This window comes from Myotis daubentonii, chromosome 8, assembly GCF_963259705.1.
Source record: "Myotis daubentonii chromosome 8, mMyoDau2.1, whole genome shotgun sequence".
NCBI lineage: Eukaryota > Metazoa > Chordata > Mammalia > Chiroptera > Vespertilionidae > Myotis > Myotis daubentonii.
Genome location: NC_081847.1, coordinates 69,750,959 through 69,765,918, shown reverse-complemented (window position 1 = coordinate 69,765,918; position 14,960 = coordinate 69,750,959). Strand labels below are relative to the sequence as shown.

The following is a 14,960-nucleotide window of genomic DNA, read 5'->3' as shown; positions in this document are numbered from 1 at the left end:
GGGTGAAGGAGAGAACCCCCAAGTCCCTTGTCTGGCCAGGACCCCGTGTCCCCCAGCCCACTCAGTGGGATAACAGGTGCCAGATGAAGTCATCACCGAGGGGGACGAAAGCCCAGCCCCGGCCATGCAGGAGGAGTCGGGGAATAAATTCTGCTGGTGGAACTTTGTGTCTGAAAGGTGGATTATAGAAGTGCCATTTGGAAGATTGAATGGCCCATAAACATTTTCATATTTCATTAGCCGATTAATGGGCATCTCTCTCTTTTTGGCGAGTCTGCTGATTCTCAGCAGAAATTGCGGGGAGTAAATGGAGGCGGCGGGTGGAACCTTTCTGGGTCCCCATCCTGTTATAGATTGCCCCAATTAATGCCTGTCCTGGGCTCCACCAAGAAGCCTTCTTCCTGTCCAGTTACTGTTAATAGATTTCTCATAAGTGGCTGGATTGTAAAAACCTCATAACTCAGTTTAATGCCCCCCATAAAATTATCTCAGAACGGCGGCCCTGAATCATTGGCAGTGCTGGGATGAGGAGACCTGTCTCTCCTGTTGCTGTTTATGCTTTTCCTCCACATCTGCCCAGGGGACATGGCCACAGGAGAGGGGGGACCTGTTCCATATTAGAGTGCCTGCACCCACTTTCCAATCAGACCTGGCATCTGCTTACTTCATCAGCAAACGTTCCTGAGCAGTGAGCAGAATACAGGCATACCTCGGAGACATTGCGGGTTCGGTTCCAGACACCACAATGAAGTGAGTATTGCAATAAAGCAAATCATATATTTTTGCTGGTGAAGGGTCTTGCCTTCAATTTGTAAAACAACAACAACAACAACAACAAACCCACCAGCACCAGCATCTGTGAAGCGAAGTTCAATAAAACAAGGCGTTCCTACAGTTCCCTACCATTTGGGGGGATGCTTAACAGCTATAATCTTACTGGTTTTCATCACTGCCGCATGGAACACTATTATTCTTCCATTTCTCAGATAGGAAAACTGAGGCACAGACAGGGGGAGCCAGCCCCTGATCCCATGACTTGTGACCAAGGGCTTGTTAATTTTACCTCTCTGAGCCCGTTCTGCCCCCTCCCCCCGCCCCCCCCCCCCCCCCGAGAAATCAGATCCAGCCCTACCTTGGTGCAGGTGTGGTGAGGCTTAAATGAGAACATGTAATGACCTAAACACTATAAATGGCTGTTTTCTCTTTCTTTCTTTCTCCTGGGTCTTCCTCATGTCCCTGCAGCCCTTGACATTTTCACTCAGACCCCGGACAGGGATCAGTGGAACTCAGGGGTGATGTCATCAATGTTTTTCCATGAAGAATGACACAGAGTTCACGCTGGAGCCCAGTGGCTACCCTCTGGGGACTGCAGAGTCCGACAGGGCTGGTCAGCCTGGGCAGGAGCTAGGAGCTGAGGATTCCGGCTGGTCTGGGGCTGCCTGCCCTGCTTGCCCGGCCCTGCTCTGCAGTGGGGAGGGAGGGAATGCCTGTGGCCCCACCTGAGGAGGACGTTTCTCAAGACTTCCAGCTGTGAGTGGAGGCTGGAGGCTGGTGCTCTCATTTATCGATCACCTGCTACATGTCAGACATGTGTTGGTGTTGCAGGCCTCCACAGTAATGGATTTAACTTTATGGGGTACATAAATGCACCCCGTTTTCCAGGTGAAGAGACGGAGATGGGCCCTGATCTGTTTGACTCCTAAGCACAGGTTGGTTCCCCTGCAGCCTCTGGGGATCTGGTGAGTCCACTTACAATGCTTCTGGCTGAGGAAGAGGGACAGAGGAGGAGGGAGTGGGCTGCAGGGCAGTCGCTGGGCTGCACGGCTTGCGGGGAGGCCCGGACGCCCGTCTTTTTGCCCTGTACTCGGCAGGCCACAGTCATTGGCAGCCTCTTCAGTCTGAGCCTCTAGTTCATCATTTGGAAAAGGACTTCGAATCACAAGTCAGAAAAGGTGACAAGCTCTGGCTTCAGGATTTGTTGGGTGCCAGCTTCAGTTTTGTCACTGACCTGTTGCATAACCCTGGGTAAGAGGCAATCCTTCTCTGAGCCTCAGTTTTCCCATCTGTACATTGGGCTGATTTAATCTTTCTATTGATTTCAAAGATTCATAAGATCATATGTGGAAGCTCTTGGCATATAGTAAGGTGCTCAATGCAAATGCACTTCCTTTCCCTTTCCCACCCTAGTCTCAGGAGGATTTGAGGGTCGCTCAAATCCTGACCCACTGGAGATATAGGGGCCATCATGCAATATTTGCTTGGAGTCTTTTAAACTCAGCTTGTTTCCTCCTTCAGTTGGTCCTCTCAGATGCCCTCCAATTTGGTTGCAGAACCCTCACCCTGCCTTGTCCCTCTGTCCCATGCACACTCCTCTGTAACACCTCAATGCTGCATATCGGTCTCCCCAGCTGTCATGGGCCTCAGGGGCATGGACTAACTGGTTACTCTCTGTCTGAACTCCCCAGGCCTGGCACACACTAGTGCCCTGACAATGCCTGCAGAGAAAATACAGATAGATGGGAAAGTGGAATGTGTCTGTGTGTATGCACATGAGAGTGTGAGATTTTGAGCTCCTTGAGGGTCAAGCATATGGCTTTGTTCCCCGGCATCCGGCACAGGGCACAGCACCAAACACACTGAATAAATGAATAATGAAATAAACAGCTGTCATTAGAATTCCCCAATGTCTTCTAGGCTTTCTGCAAGGTCCAATCACTGTTAAATAGCAGGTACACATGAGCTAGATGAGGGAGGGGAGTCACTGGGCACACTTCCAGACCCTTGACCATGACCTCATTGATATCTCATAGTGATCTTGTGAATTAGAGATTACTCTCTCCCCATTGTATAGATTGGCAAACTGAGGCCCAGAGAGGGCCTAAGGTCACAGCTAACAAGAGGCAGCCCCAAGGCCTGTCCGACTCCCCATCTTGGGTTCTTTCCATTGCATCGAGTGTGGATAGCCCAGGAGGAGATTGCCTCTCCCCAATCCCAGCCTCAGATCATAAACAACACACAAACACAAGAGTGAGTGCTTCTCACCCGGGGGGGCTGAAAAGCAGGATTTACGAGGCCATTAATTACTTCCTCCTAATTAAATCAAAATTAAATGCGAGCAGAGGTACGTTTTCCTTATTAAAGACAATTAAATGGACAGTGCAGCTACGCAAATAAAACGAGTCCAGGATTTAAACGGAAAGCAAATCAAATAAAAAGCCTCTCCCAGAATAAGGGGTCTGTTCACGCCTGTGCTACTCGTAAACCAGGAGTTCATCAATTTTCTTTAAATATTAGCAACTTAATTAAATCTGCTCTCCTTCCCACTTTAATCCTGCTGTATATCTAAAATAGATCTCACTGCCCACAGGAGCTGGTCATAAGGGCTGACCCCATAATTCTAGCTTTTTTAAAAAAGAATTAAAAACCCTACAAAATCCACATCCAACTGACAGAGGCCTCTGGGGAAATTACAGTTTGGGAAAGGGATTAGTCAACGTACCCAGATTGTATGGAAATGTTGGGAGGTTGCTTTAAGGGTGGGTCTTGTGAGAAGGTGAGTGGAAGAGGTGGGCTAGGCTGCCGAGGGGGCAGGACAACGAAGGGAGCTGCCTGCGTGGGGCTTTGGTGACAACCCTTGAGCCCAGTGCTTCCTGCGGGTGCTGACAGGAGCCTGGCGGTGAGTGATGGAGGAGGCGGTTGTAAAATAGGTTACCGTGGGGGCCAGGGTTCACTGGAGATGGTGCTGTTGCTAAGCTACCTTTGGAATTCGACAAGGACAGATGCTCCCAGTGGCTCCCTGGGGCAGGGGACCTGGAAGCAGTGAATTAACTGAAACTGTGGAGAAGTCCTTTCTCCCCGAAGAGCAAGAGAGCATAGCGTGAGTGTGTGTGTGTGTGTGAGTGTGTGTGTGCGTTGTGTGAGAGTGTGTGCGCGCGTGTGTGTGAACATGCGTGCGTGTGTGTGTGTGTGTGTGTGCGTGTGTGAGTGTGTGCGCACGCATGCACACAACCACTTGTACAAGCACGGGATTCGACTAGAAAGGGGACAGGTGGGTTTTTAAAAGCCCAAGCTCATATTCCCTGAGTGAGGAGTGAGCTAGAGACCACCTGCCCCCGCTCTGGTGAGAAACCAGAACATCAGGTGGCGAAGAGGCTTTCAGCGTTTAGAGCAGAGTGTGTAGTGTCCGTGTAGATGGTTTTCTCAACGTGGTGGAAGTATCGGGTGAGCCCTCTGATAGTAAAAGCGCATACTGAGCACATGCCAGGATCTTGACATATGCTGACTCACTTGAACCCTCATCACAGCCATTTGAGGAGGTGGGCCCTCACTCAACAGATAAGCAAACGGAGGCACAGATGTTAAACAACGTGCCCACGGTCGGAGATAACGAGCGGGAGAGCATGGGTTTGAGTTCTGGCAGTCTGGCTCCACTGGCCCCCGGAACCACACACTGTACCACCTTCCACAGAAAGTGTGCTTCGGGCAAATGTTTGCAAACAGATGGCCGTTCTCGTTCCTCCTTGCACAGGGTGCTTTTCTGGAGGTGGCCTTGAAAGCAGGAGAGGAGGGGCTCTGGGTGCAGATGACGAAGGGGTTGGATGGAATAGTTATGACAGCAGCGGGGATGCTGGGAGAGGTTGCTGTGAGACGACACCCCTGGCTGGGCACAATGCTTGCATCTTACTAGACGTTCACACAGAACAGTTAAACCCCCTGGGGCTGGGAGCTGGTGTCAGAGATCTGGTCAATGGCTTGATTCTGTCACTGTGTTGCTGTGGCCTTGGCATGATACTCCCTGCCTCTGGCCTGTTTCCCCCCCTTATAATGCAGGAACTGACTAGGGCCCTCCCATCGCTGACAGACTGTGGTTCCAGGAGATGGGTGGGGTTTGGCCCATGCCACTGAGATGATGGTATGGCTAGATGGGTGCAGCGGTGAGTCAGCGGTTTCTCTGATCTTTTCAGGTTGTGGGCGGCTGGGCTGCGGAGGCCTTCTCAGAGCCCCAGCTGCCCGGCAGACAACAGGGCTGGGGAGCCTGAGACCACCCCCACTGACATTTAGGCAGATGTGTCAGACTCCTCCCCCTTCTCTCTGGATTCCCCGAAGCCCTTCTCCCAGGCCTGGAGGGTTCAGAGAGGGTTGGAGAATCCAGCTGGGACTGGCCTCCACACACGTTCGAATCCTGGCCGAGCCACTTGGCCCCTCTATGACTGCCCTCTCTGAGCCTCGGTTTCCTTGCCTACCTAAGGGAACGATGACTTCTATCTTGCAGTTCAAGAGTGAAGTGCTTCATATAGGAAAGGTAAAGAAACAATAAACAAGCAACCAGGCTGCAGGCAACACACATTATGCGCTCAGTGTCCTTCTTTAATCCTTTCAACAAGCCTAGGAAGCCAGGTCTCTTAGCCCCTCTTAGAGATGAAGAGGCTGAGGTCCAGGAGGTGAAGTGACTTGTTTAAGGTAATGTGGTTCATGGGTTGGCAGAGCCAGGCCTTGGAGCTAGGCCTCGGAGCCAGGCGTGTCTGCTCCAAAGCCCGTATTCTTGGCTGCCTCACCATCAGCGACTGTCTAGCTGGCACCGGTTCCTCTTTCCCCATCCCTTCACCCCATTCTACCAGACCCACCATGTCACTGCCCTGGCTAGGAGTCAGGAGCTGTTGGTTCTGCCACTAGTTGGCTTGAGCACGGACATGAGCCTCTCCGAGCTCTATCTGTCAAATCCTCATTTGCTGAGTTGCGCGGATCAGCTCCAGCCACATGTATGGAGGGGAAAGTAGCCAAGGACCAGGGATGACTGTCAAGATGAGAGAAAACCTGGGTCTCCTGCCTGGCAAATGGAAAGATTACTATCAAGGCTTTCCTCCCGTCCTTGTCTAGGGTCCTGATCCCTGAGCCCCGAACTGAGTGGCCTGGTCAGTCTCCCAATTCTCAGACCCATATCTCAACACACAGGAAACTTCAGAGTTGGTCTCCCCCATCTCTGCTGATCAAAACTTCCTGGAGAACTCTTACCATTTGCAACGTCATGGATGGAACTGGAGAGCATTATGCTAAGTGAAATAAGCCAGTCAATAAAGGAAAAATACCACATGATCTCACTCATTCATGGACAATAGAGACCATTATAAACTTTTGAACAATAATAGATACAGAGGCAGAGCTGCCTCAAACAGATTGTCAAACTGCAGCGGGAAGGCCGGGGAGGGTTGGGGGGCAGGAGGTAGGGGGGTAAGAGATCAACTAAAGGACTTGTATGCATGCATATAAGCATAACCAATGGACATAAGACACCGGGGGATAGGGGAGGCTAGGGGACTGTCTAGGGTGGGGGGATAAAATGGATACATATGTAATACCCTTTGTAATACTTTAAGCAATAAAAAAAATAATAAATAAATAAAAAATAAAAAACATGTATCTTCAACAGGAAGCAAAATCTGAAATTATAAGAAAAAAAAATAATTCTCATCATTAATGTTTCTCTCCCTCTCCCTTTTCCTCTCCGAAATCAATAATAAAAATTTTTTTTAAAACATTAAAAAAAAAAAAAAAAACTTCCTGGAAAGCTGACTGGCCTTAGCAGAGGCCAGAGAACTCTCCCTGGGTACCACTCTGCTTTTCATGCCCTATAAGCACCCTCCACCTCAGCACCTCAGCTGCTTAGAGGACTAATAAGCTGGGCTCCTTCCGGACTCCAAGCCTTTGCATAGGTTATGGCCTTTTCCAGGCTGATGAACTCCTACCTGCACATCAAAACCCAGCTCAGGTGCTTTCTCCTCTAGAAAGCCAGCCAACAGATACTATTTATTGAACACCTACTCCGTGCCAGGTGCTGCCCTGTTAAGTTTTTTATGCACCAGGCTGTCTCTGCCACTCTGGGGAGCCCCCAGATGGCAGAGGCGGATCTTACTAGTACCTGCCTCTGCCTCTCCAGCATCACAAGTATGAGAGGCTTAGGCATTGAACGGGTGAACGAAGACCTGAGCTCCTTATACTCCTTGGGCACAGATCTTCAGCCACATTAACCATCAGAGTTTGAGAAAATAGCTTTCATTCATTCATTCATTCATTCATTCAACAGTTTGTGAGCAATGTCTGCATCAAGCACTGGGGATTTCATGGGGAGCAGAACAAACAGTCTAAGAGGAGCGACACACAGTAAATGCACAATCAAGCAAACACTTGCATAATGAAGTGTCATGAAGGAAAGGTACCTCACGGGGGAGGGCACGGCACAGAGAGGGATGGTCACGTACAGGGACCTCTCCTCGCTGGTGTGGGAGGGGCGGCCTCTCTGAGGAAGTGGCCATTGAGCAGAGAGCTGAGTGTGAGTACACAGTAATCATAGGAGCAGCAGGGGGTGCAGCTCAGGGGAGGCAACCCAGGAGGGGGTGGGGGGTCAGGATGCTTGGGGCCCCAGGGCCCTGGGCTGAATCTCAGAGAGGGGAGCCGACCTTTGTAGGCAGTGGGGTGGGATTTGGGTTTGTCCCCAAGTGCATGGGAGCTCTTGAAGCATTTTAAGCGGAGTCGGGAGAGTGGGATGTTCAGATTGGCAAATGTGTTTCTACAACCTAGATGCATCTAGCTACAAGATGGACTGGCTTACCTCCTAGCACTCTGTGCTCCAAGACTCCAAGGAAGAGGGACTAGAGAAGGGCGTGGGGCGGAGAAGAAAAGGGAGAGTGCGGGGACCCTGCTGTCTGCCTCCCCGCCCCTCCACCCCCCCCCCTTTCACTCCCTCCTTCCCACGTCGTCAGTTCCCCCCCCCCGCCCCCCCCCTCCCCCGCAAGGCAGTTGAGACCAGGCAGTTAGCGGGTAGGGGAACTGGGGTCCCTTGCGTCTACCAATGGGTGTCTCCAGGGTCCTGGGCCCCGGACAGCGGTGCAGGGTCCCACTTTACCTTGCCCACATAGAGGGGCTCCGTGCCCGTGTACTCCTCCACCACGAAGAACTGGTTCCAAACCCAGCCGCGCTTCACGCGGCCAGTGCCCAGTGCACCTTCCTGCGGAGCTTCAGGCGCGGCTGGCGCTGGCGTGCCCGCCGCCCACAGGCGTCCCAGCAGCGGTGGCGGCGGTGGCAGCAGGAGCAGCAACAGCAGCAGCGCGGGCGACAGCGCAGCTCCCGCCAGTGCCCGATGGGGACGCGGCCTCATCCTTAGCCTGCGCGGGGGCCCAGGAGCATGGACGACCAGAGGGACGCAGCTCGGGTGGCACCACCAAGCGGGGCCACATCACATGGTGGCCTCAGCGAGGCACCCGGACTGGCCGGCACCCCTGAACGCCACCCAGCAGCGGGGGCGCCTGGCTGGAGGGGGAGGGGGCGCGGCCGCACCCTGGGCATGGACGGTCCCCAGGGTCCCGCCCGCGCCCCCCTGGAGCCTCCGAGGCGGGGTCACCAGGCAGCGCCTCCGCAGCTTCCGAGTCTGGGGTGCGCCATGCTCCTTGCGCAGAGGGGTGCTGGCTGGGGCCCACAGATCCGAGGATCCTTAGAGGACGAGGCGCCGTCGGGTCCAGGAGCCTACAAGAGAAATGAGACCATCAGAGGAGGTTCTCTGTGAGGGCAGGGCAGGTTGAGCCTACATTTTGTCTGCAGGTACTAATTACACACCTACTGTGTGCCTGGCACTGCGCAGGGGGGACAAGCACTGCATAGCAGAGATCCATAATGGGCCTTGCCTTCTTGGGACCACAGTGAGGTAGTCCTGCTCCTCCCCCACCCCAGCCCCAACCCTTCCTTTCAGCTCCCATCACACACCTCTCCCCTCCCCTCCCTCTCCCAGCTCCCAGCCCCACCCCTTCCTCCAGCCCCCTGCCAGCTCCTTCTCAGGGGTCCCCCACCAGCCCCAGGCCCACAGGAGCAGGGACCTTATGAGCCTCTCCAGCCCAGCCCACCCCACCCCCGAAGACCCTCACCCCGAGAAGGAGCAGGCCCTTCTAGCAGGGGTCCTCAGGAGCGCTGGGACCGGGCTCCTGGGTGCACAGAGCCCAGCTCACAGCCTGCCACCCTCCACTGTGCCCCCCCCCCCGCCCCCCATGGCAGCACAGAGAGGTCATTCCTTCCAAAACAGAGCCCAGGGCGGCCTCGGATCTCATGCCAGTCCCTCCGCACACCTTCAGGGGCGAGGCACCCAGTCCGGCAGGGCCTTGCCGGAGGCACCTCAGGCGACTTTGGGGGTCACAGCCCCTCTGAACTTGCCTTTGGTGTCTCCACATTCTCCCAGAAACCCTTCCTTTCCCAGAGCCTCAGACACCCCTCCTCCCCTCTCCGGGACCAGCGCGCAGGCCCCAGATCAATCCATCTCTCCCCTCCCCTCCCTCCATCAGATCCTGCTTTCGGCAAGAAAGGATCTGAGGGACTCACTCCTACTCAAGCAATAATGATGAATAATAGCTTAATGTGGGTGTTTACAGGGGACAGCAACGCTGCTTTAACGGAGGAGTTTCAGGCACTGAGAAGAGTGAGTGGAGGTGAGGGGCTCAATTCCCCTCCTCCTCTCCCCACACCAGTTCAGCTCAGTTCAACAACTCAGTTCCTTTGAGTTTTGACTGTGGCCGATCTGGGCAGGTTGCTAGGACAGAGATACAGAAACTCGGTTCAGCGGGGTGGGAGACAAGACCCCCAGTAACAATCTAGATGCCAGGAGGCGGGTGATCAGGGCTATCAAAGGGGGTGCAACCTGAGACTACAGGGCTCAGGGAGAGAGTGGGCACAGGTGTCCGGAAGGGGCAGGTGGGTGGGAGGGGATCGGGACTGCCTCTTGAGGAGGGGGCACCTGAGCAGGTGGAAAGAAAGGCATGGGCATCAGCAAAGGGGTGTGCAGCAGTGCGGCTAGTTTGAGGAGTTACATTGGGCATATGAGGTGTGCGGCTGGGCAGAGGATGTGGAGGAAATGACCTGGCCCCAGCCAGGTCCTCCCGTGGACACAGGAAGTGGGGGAGGGGGCAGAAGAAACTCAGATCCCCACCTTTGACTGGATGCCACCGTGGGCAATTCTCTTGACCTTAACTCACTAACTCATGTGAGCCAGAGCTGAGAGTTGGTGTCTTGTACCCATTTTGTGGATGTGTGACTACTCAGTGCTCTTTCCCAGTAGTGGCTCCAGACTTTCTATATGGAAGGGGTTCTGCTGGAAGTCAGGTGTTAAACCTGCATTTCAGGGCAATGATGATGAGAAAACACCAACAGTCCAGTCCGTGGGGAAGGATGAGGGGAGGAGTCCTGAGCAGCCTGTTCCCTCCTTCCCTCCAGGCCCCTGAACTAATGGAGGTCAGGACCCCCTGCGACCCTGCTGTAAGCATCCCCATCACCCCTGTCCCCCCCCCCCCCTTTGCCAACTCTGAGGGGCCTGGGTGAGATGACAGAACCAAGGGGTGCTGGCGAACCCTCCCCCACCTTGGCCCCTGTCGCAGTCCTGGGGGCTGTGCTGGGGCCTCCGGGGATCCGGCTTTGATTCTCCACATTATGGCCGGGGCTGGTCGTAATGAGGCTGGAGTTATGGGTGAGGAGGAGGCACTGCTCCGGAGCCTTCATTTCCTGGAGCTTATGACTTCCCTGCGTGCAGCAGGAACTGTTCCCCTGACTCTGTCAGGCAGTTCCAGGGCTCATCACAGCCCTGCAGAGATGCAGAGGGGAGGGGCTGATGGGAAGAGGGCTGCGGGAGGGGTGGGGGGCGCCCAGGAGGTGGAAACCAGAGGAGACTTCCCAGTGTTTGCAGGCACCCATTGCTGTTCTCTCTTCTTCCCTCACTTCCTTCTTTTCTTTTATCTTGGTGGCACCTTTTACAAGGGGGAGGGGGTACGTACCACACTAAGATTCAATCATTCATTCATTCATTCATCAAACATTATCATATTCTACAACTGGGGAGACAGAAATGCATTTCATTCATTTATTCAACTTTAAAAATAATTTCTCTGTGAAAGACAGCAAGATGCAATCAGCTTTACATCAGGAGAGAGATGCATTTCTTTTGTTATTCATTTACTCTTTCTACAAATATTTACCAGCACCTCCCTAATGCCAGCCACTGTGCTGGGCACTGGGGACAAAGCAATGAACACAATAAAGTCCTGGACCTCATGGAGCTGCTTTTCTGGTAATAAAGGAAAGAAATCTACAACATAATTTCTCAGAGTAATAAGTATTAAGAAGGAACATAAAGCAGGGGAAAGGGAGGAGGAGAATGATGAAAGGGCTGGGGTGGGTGTGATGTTATAGGACATCAGGGAGGGCATCTCAGAGGAGGTGACATTTAGCAGATCCGAAAGGATGAGAAGGAGCTGAGCACAAAATAGTTCCACACACAGAGGGAACAGCCTGGGGAAAGACCCAGAGGCTGGAACAAGCTGAGGAATAGCGAGAAGGCCCCTGCAGCTGGTATAGAGCATGGGAGTGGCTGATGATGAAGCAGGAGAGAGGGGTCTGGGGCAGATCAGGCAGGACCTGGAGGAGGGAAGGCAGTTCCATTTTCTTGTGAGTGTTTAGAGAAGCCCTGGGAGGAATTCTGTACAGTCAAAACCACAGGAGACTGAAATGGTACATGGCCAAATGGGCATTTCATGATGTGGGTCCTGACCTTCTGAGGGACAAGCACAGCACAGAGGGTTGCAGAGCACACAGCATCACAGAAAGGGTGGCACTTGAAGTGGAGGCACAGGAAGGATTTGGACATGTGGAATTTGGTGTGCTGGGGAGGAGAGGGAGTGCTCTGCGGAAGGGCTGCCTGGGGCAAAGGCTTGCGGTCAAATCCCACGTTAGAAAGGAGTCAAGTCCGAGAGTGTTGTCCAAGGTTGCATGGCATGCTTGGTGATGGAGCAAAACTTCGAACCCAGGACTTGGGTTCCCCGTGGTGTAGGGAACCTTTGGGGAATGGGAAAAGATGCCCTCTGAGGGAATGCAGCCCAGCGCCAGGGGACACGCTTGGCAGGATACAGGGACTGCATCTCAGCCCCACCTGCCCCTTGGCCAGGCGCCCTTGCACAGGGAACACCCTGCACTATGGTCTGAGGGGCGGGCCCTCACAGCCCCCATCTCTCCTTCCCACTCAGGCTTTCCTGCCGGCCCACCAGGTCCTCCCTCGGGCGTGCTGGCCAGGTTTCCTGGCCGTTTGCCAACTCTTCACCGCTCCGCACAGCTCTGCCGCAGACACTTCGGCCTCCTCTCTCCTCCCCTTCCTCCCTTTCCTGCTCCAGCTGCTTTCCTGAGTGGGTGTCAATGACAGGACCCAGTCCTGACGCTCAGGGTCGTTCAGGGGACACAGCTGGGGAGCCCTGCGGCTGCTTTGGTTCTGCTGGGCCTCACCGTGGGATCTGGGCATGTTGGTGGCCTTCTCTGGGCTTCAGGTCTCAACCGACCACATTGTTGTTTAATCCCAAATGGGATTACAAACCGAGTCCCAGCCCAAACCAGTAAACGTTGGTTTTGCCCTGCCCACTCACTCTGCAGCCTCACCTCCTATAATCCATGTGCCCTCAGGTCCATGTATCTGCATGTGGTTCCTATGTGCATGCTGGTGTGTGCCTGCAATCACAGATGTCAGCGTGTGTGTGTGTATGTGTGTGCGCACGCATGTGTGTGTGCCTGGTGCAGATTCACTCATTCCACAGATATTTGTGAGTTTCTACTCTGTGCTGTTCTAGGCACAGTGGAAAGAAACAGGAAGAGTCCTTGACCTTGCAAGTCTAGAGGGGGACACAGACAACAAACAAATAAATGAATAACATGTCAGTAGATGCTAAGAGATATGGAGAAGAACAAAGCAGGGTAAGGGGCATAGGAAATGCTGACATGGGGGGATTTTCTTTCTCAGTCATCTATTGTGAGTGATGATTTATATAAGGTAGTCAGGGAAGGCATCATGGTTAAGATGACATTTGAGCAGAAATCTGGAGGGAGGGGAGAAGGGAGCTGTGCACATTCCCGGCTGAGGGAACCACAAGTGCAAAGGCCCTGAGGTCAGCACATGCTTGGCGTGCAGGAGGAACGGCAAGGAGCACAATGCTGCTGAAGTGGAGTGAGTGCAGGGGGGCAGCAGAGGAGGTTAGAGAGATGGAGGTGGGCGTCAGGGCCTGCAGGGTCTCCTTTGGGTTTTTTTCTGCAAGTGACATAGGACCCCTAAGAGGGTTTGAGCAAAGGAGTGACATGATCTGATTTCTGTTGCAAAAGATCACTCTGGCTCGCTATTGTGTTCAAAACAGAGGGAGGCTGGAGCTGGATGGGGGTGAGGAGGTTATTTCAATAATTCAGGTGAGAAGTAATGGTGGCTTGCTCCAAGTGGGATCAGTGCACGTGCTGAGAAGCGAGGCTGAACCGAAGTAATGTTAATGGGTCAGAAGTGACCGTGCCTGCAGCCTGAGCAATGGGAATGATGGTTTCCTTTTGCCCAGCGGAAGACAACGGTGGGCAGAGTGGATCTGAGGAGACCAGGGACTCGTTTGGTCATGTTACAATCAAGTTTTGGGCATGCCACATTCAAATGCCACTTAGACACCCACTGGAGATGCCAAGCAGGCCATGGAGCCGACCGTCAGGAGCTCAAGGGGAGGTCCTGGCTGCAGATATGAATTCGGGGATTTGGGTGGTATTTGGAGCTGAGACTGGCTGAGCTCACCAAGGAGTGAGCGTGGATGAAGAAGAGGCCCAGCACCTCAGCTTATAGACATCGGGGAGGTGAGGAGGAAAGGGGGAAGGAAAGTGGAAATGATAGGAGAGGAGGGGCGGGGAGGGAGCAGAGAGGAGCTATCCTGGAAGCATGTCAGCAGCTGTGCTGAGTGCTCTGTGAGGTGGGGGACTGGGTGTCCAGCTTTGCCTGTGACGGTTCTACTTTGCATCTGTTGTCCTGGCATAACTATTAAGAATGTCCCACCCCCTTTTAGTCCCAGCTTGGATGATAAATTATACGGTCACCCTCCCGAGACATCAAGTCGGATGCGGACTTTGAACTGGCCATCGCATTAGCAACACAGAGGTCGTTAGTGGCCTTGATGAAAGCTATTTTGGTGGAGTGGTGGGTGTGCCATTTTGACTGCAGTGTGATCAAGAGAGACTGGGAGGAAAGTGGGTGGAGACCTATGTGTGGGTGGGTGACAGGCCCTCTAGGGACTTGTCAAGGTTTGTTTTGCCTGCTTCCCTGGCTCCCACCCCTACCCAGCAGGGAGGGCTCAGGACAGAGGCTCAGGACATGCATCAGTGTCCAAGGAATGCTACCAGCTGCATCGGATGAGTCAGGCAGACACCACCTTGGAACCCCTTCCTCCACCCTCCTCATCGCTCCTGCCTTGGGGCTGTGACAGCGGCTGCCATCCTCCAAGGGCCACTGGACCCTGAGCCCCCAGGAAGAACAGGTGAGGCTCTGCTGTGCTGCTGCCTGAAGCTACGAGTTTTGCTAGTGGATCTGAGAAGAAGGGCTCAGCCCCAGTCCCCACCTTGGCTGTGCTCACCTGCAGCCCAGCTCCCACACAGCCCGAGGGAGAATTCCCTACAGCCTCAGCCTTCAGGAAGTGCTCCATTACCTGCTGTGCTCTGGGTCCCACTGAGGCTGTCGCTCTGGTGGGTACACAGTGTGCAGGGACAATATGGGAAATATAACAACTCGGTACAGCATGGACACCAACCACGTGGCTGCAGAAGCAGGTTTAAGAGGCTCCCTGCTGAGCCAGGGATTACCACCTTGGGCGCTGGAACCTGGGGACCACCAGGGGTCCCTGCAGCAGGGTATACGTCAGTGATGGCGAACCTATGACACACGTGTCAGAGGTGACACGGGAACTCATTTTTTTGGTTGATTTTTCTTTGTTAAATGGCATTTAAATATATAAAATAAATATCAAAAATATAAGTTGTTGTTTTCCTATGGTTGCAAAGATCAAAAAATTTCTATATGTGACACGGCACCAGAGTTAAGTTAGGGTTTTTCAAAATGCTGACACGCCGAGCTCAAAAGGTTTGCCATCACTGGTATA

The 14,960-nt window shown here is 53.5% G+C and overlaps 1 protein-coding gene across 2 annotated transcripts in view; it reads right to left on the bottom strand.

The window, feature by feature from the left end:
• Window positions 1–14,960, bottom strand: part of CDH22 (cadherin 22) — a 124,112-nt gene that overhangs the window by 62,703 nt on the left and 46,449 nt on the right. For both annotated transcript variants that reach the window (XM_059706880.1, XM_059706879.1), the window contains exon 2: window positions 7,901–8,517. In XM_059706880.1, coding sequence (XP_059562863.1) covers window positions 7,901–8,152 — 252 coding nt within the window. In that variant the 5' untranslated portion in view covers window positions 8,153–8,517. The remainder of the gene's footprint in view (window positions 1–7,900; window positions 8,518–14,960) is intronic.